The 10,829-nt window shown below is 35.5% G+C and overlaps 2 protein-coding genes across 2 annotated transcripts; one reads left to right on the plus strand and one right to left on the minus strand.

Moving 5' to 3' along the window:
* Nucleotides 1–2,464: 2,464 nt before the first annotated feature.
* LOC139698756 (mitochondrial intermembrane space import and assembly protein 40) lies at nucleotides 2,465–4,070 on the plus strand. The gene is made up of 2 exons (XM_071597661.1): nucleotides 2,465–2,602; nucleotides 2,678–4,070. The coding sequence occupies exon 2, from the start codon at nucleotides 2,843–2,845 to the stop codon at nucleotides 3,299–3,301; it is 459 nt and encodes a 152-aa protein (XP_071453762.1). The 5' UTR covers nucleotides 2,465–2,602; nucleotides 2,678–2,842; the 3' UTR covers nucleotides 3,302–4,070.
* Nucleotides 4,071–7,742: 3,672 nt separating this feature from the next.
* On the minus strand, nucleotides 7,743–10,098 carry Rrp46 (exosome complex component Rrp46). The gene is made up of 5 exons (XM_071597779.1): nucleotides 9,951–10,098; nucleotides 9,752–9,865; nucleotides 9,537–9,658; nucleotides 8,921–9,061; nucleotides 7,743–8,015 (listed from the first exon to the last, which is right to left on the minus strand). Exons 1-5 carry the CDS (start codon nucleotides 10,036–10,038, stop codon nucleotides 7,833–7,835), a joined length of 648 nt encoding a protein of 215 aa, XP_071453880.1. The 5' UTR covers nucleotides 10,039–10,098; the 3' UTR covers nucleotides 7,743–7,832.
* Nucleotides 10,099–10,829: the final 731 nt, after the last annotated feature.

Genomic DNA, 10,829 nt, shown 5'->3' on the forward strand with positions numbered 1-10,829 from the left:
TTTAACACTTAACCATGCCTTCTTTCAATGTCATTTGAATTATGGTGTTGAGTTATGGGGTCATTCCCCACAGTTAAACAAAATTTTGCTACTAAAAAAGAGAGCTATTCACTCTCTTGCTAATATACCACCACGTGATTCCTGCAAACCTTTTTTTATTAGGTATGGAATCATGAATGTATTTAGTTTATATATCTTTAAGGCTCTGACTCATGTGAAAGTCAATCTAGAAACTTACCAATTGAGATCTAACATCCATAACTATTCCACAAGAGGTAAATTAAATCTAAATACTACTTATTGTAGATTGTCATCAACTTACAATAATTAAATAAAAAAAACATCAACATACATTTCATAATATGAGCATACGACTGTATAACTATCTGCCTACTCACTCAGTTGAAATCAGACTCTATCCAGAGTTTCAAGAATAGGGCATATACCTGCTCACCCACTTTACTAATTCGATGAATTCTTTTGTGACAATCTTCATCACATTTAAAAACTTATGTTTATATGTTAAATAATATATATATTGACGACATTTAATATGGTTATACCATTTTTCAAAATGAATAAAGTATTATTAGTATTGATCGTAATTCCATTTAATCCAATGCCTTGTGCTTCTCTTATCGCCTCCTACAGGTACATGTTGAGCAATGCAGGTGAGAGGTTGTATCCTTGTCTAACTTCTTTGTTAATTTTAGCCTCTATATGGCTTCCTTCTCTCATTTGCATTGCGGCTACTTGCTTCTTGTATAGCTGATAGATTATTCCTCTGTCACTGTTATCTATTCTGAGTTTTTCCAGCAGTCCAAACATCTTGTTCCATTCCACATTTTCAAAGGTTTTCTCCAGGTCCATGAATGCCACATACAGTTTTTTGTTCACATGCATAGTTTTCTCTGTCATGATTCTCAGACAGAGTATGGCTCCCCTAGTTCCTTTGTTGTTCCTAAAGCCAGATTAGTGTTTTTATAGGCTAAACTTTACATGCGTTAGAATACACAAAAACAGACTAATAGTCCACTGAACATTTTCATTTCATCAATAAGTAAGCTACTTTGTTGTCCATCTTAAAGAGTCATGTTTTGATCATCATGTTAGGTTTGTGGCCCAAAAAACCTGAAAGAATTAATAGGTACTACCACAGTAATATGGCAATCATTTTACATAAGTAAGTATTGGTCTACTACTTATCACTTTAGGAAATACTGAAATAACATTGTAATTCTATCATCAGTTATATATCATCTTTAATTTTTCAATTTAAGCAAAACTAACTGGGTTTTAGTTGGTATAGTTTCATGATTGTAGAAATGAAAATAGAGTAAAATACTTATATAATTAAGATTTTGTGTATTGAGATTTATTCATCTGCCAATTTGGATCTATAGTATGTCTTGGTACTTTTATGTGCATTTTACCTATGGTTGTTTAGGTCTTGCAAATGGTGAGAATTTTGAATAAGGCTGTTGCAACCATGAGTAGGTATGCCTGATGGTCTTGAATGAATGTTGAGTTAAATCCCTGATCTCGATATTAAAAAAAACGACTTCCTTTAGCTAAAACTTAAGGTATCGTCTCCACAACCACAAGTCTTTAAATATTATACAGAGGAGTAAAAAACTTTTGAGTGCCCATAGTGGAGCAACATTCCATGGCACAATAGTTCTGGTAGTACATGCTTTTTACAATATTCAGGATGCATATGCCTTGTTATCTGCATGGACCAATAATTTGTAGAACCTTTTAGTCAACACCTTCGTGCATGAATACAGTAATAATTCATTTTCCAAATACCATACAATTAGAAGAGGCAGGTAGAGGATTCATCAAAGGAAACAAAGTACATATGACTAAATGTGCAAATAACTATAAATACCTAAGAGATTAATACTGTTTTTCACCCTTCTCCCTTTTTTAAGTTCAACACTTTCACGTTATTAATTAAAATTGTCAGGGAATCACAGAAAACCTGTTCTGGGCCTACTGGTTGTCCCCAAAAACATCCCTATACGAAGCTCTAGTTTCAGTATAAATTATTATTATGAAGTCTAAGTAATAAATTGACTTCAACACTTCTGGTGGAAGTTAAACTGACTGCAACAAATGGTGCAGTTTCGTTCTGTTTATCGACAAGTTAGTAATGCCCTTCGGCTTGCTTTTATAACATATTAGAGCTTGCGTTAGAGTAAATTTGGTTTTTAAGTATTCACGCCAAACCCAGACAGCAAATTGTTTTCGTGTTATGAGAGAGCACTGCTAATCTCATACATGGTATAACTGAATTACTACCATCACAATAAGCCTACCGGGAACGCAAGTAATTAAATAAAATAAAAAATTAAAGAGAATTAAAAGTATGAGAACTTCACACCCGAAACCAGCGCCTAACATATTCCCGGAAATGAATTTCTCATATTAAAAATGACAGTCGTATTCCGCTCTTAGCATTACAAGCAGACCATGCGCAGGGGAAGCTCGTTAAGATAGTGTGTGAATGTGATGCATTTGTAGTCGATCTTTATGAGTTTCTGTTTCAATTTTCTCCATTGCTATAGTAATTGCAGTTGGAATTGAACGAGTCTGTTTGGTAAGTTCCTGAAACGAGTAGTTCGCTATGAGAAACAAATTAATTTTACATCAAGTGTTTATTTTTCTTTTTGAGGTTGTCGGTAAATATGGTTTCGTGTGCTACTAGTCTTCAACCGGCATACCCTTCGACTGTGTGACTGAAGACAACAGAAAATATATATATCGCTTATGATTACATGTTAGGCGATATCTTTCATCTCTGAAGACACAAGTTGTGATTAGTCAGCAAAAAACCGAAATGTCTTATTGTCGTACTGATGGAAAAGACAAAATTATCTTCGCCACAGCAGAAGATCATGCAATACCAAGCACAGTTACCCTAAGTGCGCCGGAAAATTCTCCGGGTCTCATTTTGCCGAACGGCGAAATAAACTGGAATTGTCCATGTCTGGGTGGAATTGCAACTGGTCCTTGTGGTGTGGAATTCCGAGAGGCATTCTCATGTTTCCATTATAGTACTGCGGAGCCAAAAGGTTCTGATTGTGTCTCAACCTTTCGATCAATGCAGGATTGTATGGCTAAATATCCGGTCTTATATAAAACCATGAATGATGACGGTGATGATGACAATGGACAGTTAATGGAAGCTTTAGACTCTTCTGGTGATACGACTAGCCCGCAAGCTGTTGATGCTAAAAGCCCAGAAGAAACAGAACACAGAGACCGTGAAGTGAGTGATGGTAGCAGTAAAAAATAATCTTTGATTAATTTAGATTGAATTCAAATCACTAGTAAATGCAAACTGTTATAGCAGAGATGTTTAGAAATGAGATGAGCGAAATATCAATTTTTTGTAGTCTTAAATGTTATTTGCGTGTTTGTAGCAGTAGCCACGCATTATTCTCTGACGTTGTTATGTAATAAATATTGCTCTTTAAGATAATTTTCATTGTTTCATCAATAAAGGAGTTAACTCCTCCAAAGACAACATGTATACAATCCACCCTATAAATTCACCCCCTATTAACTAGTTTTCCCTGTGAGTAACGTCTGCCTAATGCTTTTTAATTCAGTTTGATTGCATTTTTAATCGTATATCTTCAACAGTACAGCTTCCCCTTCTGCACCGAGAAACCCAATACTGAATACCCTGCATAGTTGGTAATGCAATGGCTTATAATTGTTTAACAAGTTGAAAAGTATTCTTTGCTGTATGAACATGTTTTCCTCATAAATTAAAAGGGTACATTCTTACTCCTATTTAAATTCCAAGATGGAATTGCTTTGAAAAAACATCCAAGTTACTAATTGGAACTTTCGTACAGACGCATTAAGAGGCACTGTTCTGGCACCAGCAATCACAGTTGATGCTTAAGACAAGACAGTTGTATATACTGACCAACACAGTAGGCATGTAAGTGAAAATATTTTGCATGTCTGTTAACTCCATCCAGCCCCAAAATCATGTAAACTCACCGATTTTTGTTGTGCCAGGCCCTTTCCTTGTCATTAATTTGGTATCATGTTGTTCACTGAAAATTAATAAAAATGTCTACCAGAATCAAGATTTGTTTCGAAAATCACTCAAGAAATCCCATGTATACATTAGTTAAAATCATACAGAGGAACAGTAATGTAAAATGCTACTTGTTTAATGAAGAATGCGTATTATTGAGGAAGCCAAAGAATGAGGGATGAAGTTACCTAAAAGAGGACATTTAAAAATAATGATATTTATTAATTGCTAATATTTTCAGCTTCTTCATGTATTATCATAGTCTCGCCCTGATAATGCACTATCACTAACAAGTCCTAGACAAAATCAAAAAGACTAATAAACATACAACCCATTGAAAGGAGTTTTTGGATTTCCATCCTATTCATGCAACTAAGCATTTTCATTGTTCCACTCAAGATTGAGTTCAGTTTACTGAATTCGGGAACCAAATACATTTTTTAACTTGTATTGACAGAAACTTCCTAGGCAAGCACAGTATGTAATGAATAGGAAATTCAAGTTGTATAGTCTAAATGCACTTTTTCTACTTAATGTGAAGCAGCTTAAAACGTTGTCCTCAAATTCTCATTTTATTCTTGGATAAGTTAGTGCAAATGCCTACTACTTTCTCTTAAAAATCTCAGGGAAAAATGTTTACCAAGGTAGATAATCACTTTGAGCAGTCATGACTTACGTAGCCAAGTAGGTAAACAGTAACAATCATTGAGTTATTTATACGTGGCATGAGTTAGAACTAAAGCCAGTCGCAAGTGATATAGTCCAGTAAAACTAAATAATCATCATTCCAACCTGAAATGAAATATTTTCAAATTTTTACTCATTCTTCATTCAAGACAGGGAAATCACAGATGGAATTGATAAGTATTCAGGACAGTTGTAAAGATGCAGAAGAGGAATTCAACAGCAAAGAGGATTGGCTGGTAAACTTAGGCAGGGTCAGCAAATGTTATGTGGAAGAGGAAAGCTAGGGTCTGGGAATACTAGTAAGTGAGAGAGAGAAGCACGGTGGAAAATCAAGTCAAACAAGACAATTGCAATATAAAATTTTGTAAAACTAATTGGGGCACTACATAATTACTCAAAAATATTAGGGAAAATGGAAGGACATTCCTTTGGATATAGATCCTGCGAGAGGAAGGACCTAAGCTAAAACATTTGATCAAATTTTAATTTTGCACATGGCCAAGGAATCTCTTGTCATTTCTCCTCAGTATAAGGTTGCATAATCGGGATACTTAAAGCAAAGAGCAGTATGGGAAGGGGAGAGAAGCATGTGATATTGTAACAGAAAATAGTCCTTATGGCAGTTTGCTTCATTAAATTCTTAGGTGGCAATTGACAGGTTGAGTGGAATGAGTTTCTGCCAAGAGTTTTGCTGAATATAGGGATAGAAGATTGATTTCAAACCTCAGACTGCACCTAAAGCAAGGATTGGGAATCGGATGGGTAGTGATATGTACTGGAGTGCAATGGGGCCATGCAGAAGATCACTAGTTCTTTTACAAAAATAGACGTCAATGAAAGGGATGAAGGAGGGAACATGCGAGTGATTGTAGGAAAGGGAGTTGAATAATTGTTGTGATATTGATGGATGATGAGGCCATTGGGTAGCAGCCATTGTCAAGAAAGTCATTGAATAAGTAGTGCATGCATTAAAAGAAGCACTGAACCGCTGAATGAGGCCCTCACAAGAGTGGATTGACGACAGCCACATAACACAAGTGCACTAAAACAATTAGCGAAGATGCATAATGGTTTTTAGGAACCATCCATAAGACCCCACCCCGTAACAGACCCACTGGGAGTGATGATGGATCATCATTCATGTTTCCCACTTCTCTCCTCCCAAGAAACTACTTATTTTCTCAATTCCAACTGCTTGTAGTGCATACATCAACACATTTTCAAATCAAGAGGTATCCAGTATTTAGGACTGATAAATGGGGAATGCCGAACAAGTGAATACCTCAGATTGCTCCTTGGACTAAAAGATTTCATATTTAATCTTCAGTTTTTATCCAGTGACACACTTTATACGATGGATTCCATTTATATTGGATCAAAGTTGGTTGATCAAGTAAATTAATGCCATAGCAACTGGAACTTTTTGCACCATTAGCAGGCATGAAAGCATAATGGTCGTATTTGGAATTTTTTCAACAAAAAGAATGTAACATAAGAAGCAATGGAAAGGAAACTCGTAGGCGGTGACAATTGTTCTTATTTTCAATTTTTCATCTCTTGAGGAGAGGACATCGACAAACATATATAAATGAACAGAACACCCCGTAGAGCGTTCATCCACACATTTTTGCATTAGCGGACAATTGTAATGGTGTAAAATATTCACAAAGAAATTTCAAGTAATAACAAAGTTATAGATGAAGAAAGTACTCAGCACAGGGTCCAGGAGTTTGAATTTATGTACAAGAAGTTTTCTTAGATATTCATGGAAGTTCATAAAATACAAACATGCCCATATGTTGTAAATTAGGAAATCTGTATCAAATATGTTTTAAATCACTGTACTTAATGGCTCAGCAAAGTTTATGCTAGAAATGAAAACATTGCATTGTCCTTGACTAGAATTAATTATCATTTTGGTACCAAATGGTTCCTTACCTTAGTTGAAGATTTCATTTTGACATGCTTTATTTCTGCTGCCATGACCTGCTAGTACATCAATATGTAAGTTTAAATAAGATATTCTTCAAGAATTTCATACATGGCTGGAGAGAGATTGAGCTAATTATGGTACGGAGGTATCCAGTTTATTACAAAAGTAATTTTCCTCGAATAATTGGAGTTCACTTCATCTCCATCACTGCCTTAACATTTAAAGAGGCAAGCTGCTACCTGCCAGACTATAGGGCTTGAATCTTGGTTGGGAAGATTACAAAAAGGCATTTCTGGGGCAGAATTTGAATGAAACGGCACAAGGCTGTAATAAATAATTAGGAAATGTTTTAACATAAACCCATTACTCAAGACTTACCATTGCCTTTACGATTTTAACGTACGAACTTGATTAAAGACTACATCCTGGAGAAAATTGCGGTAATGCTTAGAGAAGTATTGTTTAATTATGATGTGGCAGGCAGCCCAACCAAAAACTTAACAGTGTGTTGCAATTGACAGGGATATTAGGTAATTGCTGCACTTGGCTCATCCATCTTCCCTGGGGCTTGTTCTTGAGTTGATGCTTATAATGGAAGTATCTTAAATTCACACTCAAACGTGTCTTCAGGTTTGGTCTTGTTTTTAAGGAAACACAGCATCTATACTCTTCTTACGATGTCCAGGGCATTATAAAACAATTAAGTGTTAAGAAGGCAGGGTAAAAACTTGAGCAAATAGGCCAAACCTAGAATTACTGCACTGGTCTTGAATTTATTACATGGAGGCATGGATTAATATACATTTTCACAATATTTATGCAGTAATCACTATAGAGTCCAAGAAAGTTGCACCATACACTTGAATACAGAAGTCCTTGTTCACCACAAGAGCATGAATATCTTCTAAGGATGGTGTTTTGTAGAACAATACTAATTTAATAATTAGCTCCCATAAATATATTTGAGCATGAAATTCAATGAATCCCTTCTTGCTAATAATTAGAATAGATGCGTGTTAGAGTCACAATACTAGGACACAAAGGAGTAATTAATAGAAAGTCCACAATGTTATACAGATTTATTTATAAGTTTAGATCAATTGAGGATTTGTTACAAATCAGTAAGAATCGATTCCAATGATTTTGGAGAATTTATATACACATGGCATATTTTTTTACAATCTCACGATAAAAATCAAAAATTTTTTTGCTCGCTTCTGCACAGAAATGCATTGCTTGCTTGTACTGATCATCTGAAAACAGGCCAGTGGTGTGAACTGCGACAACTCTGAAGTCAATGTTATCAAAAGCAAACATGAGTTCAGATTTGATATCCTGAAATGATAATTAGTGAAGTAATTAATGGAATGTTATGAATCACTGCTACTCGAGCCAAGAATCCCTTCATGCAATACATATTGCAACCACAAACGTCAGTCAAACATGCATGCCTGCACAAAGTAGACAACGTTTCCACAAGTAGAAGAAAACAACTCTGGATTATATTTGCAACAACCATCATCCAGTAAAACAACTTTTACTCTATGATTTTCGGGTTCTCCTGATTTAATGCATGTCACTTTTTGTCTCAAAAAAACCTTCATCAGTAAAGTGATGATATTAACTGGATTTTCCAAATTCCAGACCTTTTCATTCATCTCAATATACTATTCATTTTTTCTGTCCTTAATTCAATAATATACGTATTTGGGTGGGTACACCAGAAGATATTGTAGGAAGTACAGAGAAAGACATAGAACCTTGATTAAATACTCTGTGATTGCACAAATTTGACAAGCCTCAATACTTGAGTTTGGTGCAAGGTGAGTCCCATCCTCCCCTCCCAAACCAGCCTTTGAGTTGATCGCGGTGATTCGGTTTACAGCAAACATAGCTCAAGCAACATGAAAATACTGATATTAGCAACATAACAATACTGATATTTAACAAAATATAGTTAATATTCTTATGGAAAAGGGTAAAATGGTAAAGTTAAGGCTTGAAAAAAAAGCATAATTCGGTAACTTTTGTAGGTTACTCTCAATATGAAGATATGTCCGGCAAAAACACGGAGGAGGAAAGCACTTGAAAGAATGCATAACGTGCAGCATACTAATTCGGTCGCGGTTTATGGAAAGAGACGAGAGAAGAAGAGAGAGAGTGAAAACCTACCTTGGTGATAAAATCAAGGGGAAGTAAAAATTATCTCAAAATATTCATAACAATGATAATAGACATGCCTTAGAATTCACATGATCTGGATCTAAAATAATTTCATCACTTTTTGTAATAGCACAGCTTACAGCAGCAATTAGGAACTTCATGGCAATTCCAGATCTAATCAGAGCAAGACAAGCTGCGTTTATGGAACACGCCAAGAGCTGAAATAATAACAGAAAGAGGAAAGATTCACTTACAAATGAGAAACTTGTAAAAGATTATTACTTCTTGATTGTACAGGCTTTATCGCTTAAGAGTAATATCTAAATAATTTTAAAACATGATCGCCTTCAAAACAGTTTTAACAAATTTACACGCATAACTATTAACTTCTGCCTTAGAGCTAAGGGATAAGTGTACTCTTGGTGTTAATTTAAAATATTCAACAGCAATTAAATAATCATTTGCAAAGAACGGTTGCAGATAACTTGAAAAAGTGATGTATTTAAAATGATAAAACATCCAAATTACTTAATGGTAATGCATTAGAAAACATGGGTAATATGCAATAAGAGGAAGAGAACAATCCTTTCGTGGCCCAAGTGTAATGCTTTTATGCCATGAACTTGCCAATGTGGCTTTCAAATCAACACTGTGCATCCACTGTAATATCCACACAACATGAAACAAACTTACACCGCCGGCGTTGTGCATTTCCTGAAGGATGATGGATACTGATGTTCGAGGATACAAGGTCGTCAAAATTGCTGAAGAACATGTATTTCCTATTAAATTTTCCCTGGTTTTATCAGCAACCCCTGTAAGTTATAAAGTCTAATTAATACCAAGAGCATGAGAGCTTGCTCTCATGCGATTCATAATTGGATTACATGCAAGTGCATTACACTTACGTGCTTGGCCCGTTTTCGGTCGATAGACAGTTTCTACACTTGTTCTATCAATTATTAACTTATTTAGTTTTACTTCGATCGGGCCATATACGGCGGCCGCTACAGCTGTTTCACCTATATAAGGCGTAAATAAGTAAACAGTAAGCAATTTACAGAAGACGATGTAAACTGTCACATACAACATTTGAACTTAAATTACCAACTGTCAACATAGCCGATCCATCAGGCCGGGACAAAACATCTAATTCACAAAACATAGGACGAAGTTTTTGTTCTATTTCACCCATACTTTAACAGGTATTATAATTCACATTGCCAAGTTTAAAACGTGCATCACTCCAGTGGATATGACGGATTTTTATATTCATTTGTTTAGCATTGTGTTCTCTTTAAGGCGGCATGTTTGTACCGAAATGCAGACGCTATTACAAATTATATCTGCATTTCATAAATTTTCCTTCATAGCTGAACATAATAAATAATAATAATAAACAGCTGAACCTTGGAAAAAAGATTTTTACTCTTTTCGCTTTACTTTTCATCGATTACAATAAAATATAGGGTCACGGTGGTCCAGGGTTGTTGACCAGACCAGAATCAGGGCCCTGCGCGCCAGAGTCCGCAGGGCCCGGGTTCGAATCCCTTCAGCTTCCCCTAAGCTAAAATATTCTTAATGCCGGATCTTCCGGGAAAACCATAACCGGCACAGGGAAAGGAACTGGCCGGAACTGAACTACCCTTAAGCGTGGATTTCACACGCCGTCAGGCCTAGTACTCTACCATCACCTACCAAACCGACCTTCGGGTTTATTATGGTGTTTATATTACAATATGCTGTCAACAGGTTTATGTTCATCTGAAAAAAACTAATATGAATATTCTTTATTGATTGAAGGCATAGAATAAACTGGTGAATTCTGTCAATCAGTACGCAATACAATCAAAATATAAAGTATATGGTGAAATAAGTGAGCACAGAAAAAATGAGAATTCATGCTAGAATAAAAAGAAAATTAGAGATTATCAATTGATACCTGAAACATCAAGATCAAATACTCATGAAGAGAAAACAGAGGTT

This window comes from Hetaerina americana, unplaced genomic scaffold, assembly GCF_022747635.1.
Source record: "Hetaerina americana unplaced genomic scaffold, ioHetAmer1.1.p SCAF_9, whole genome shotgun sequence".
Taxonomy (NCBI): domain Eukaryota; kingdom Metazoa; phylum Arthropoda; class Insecta; order Odonata; family Calopterygidae; genus Hetaerina; species Hetaerina americana.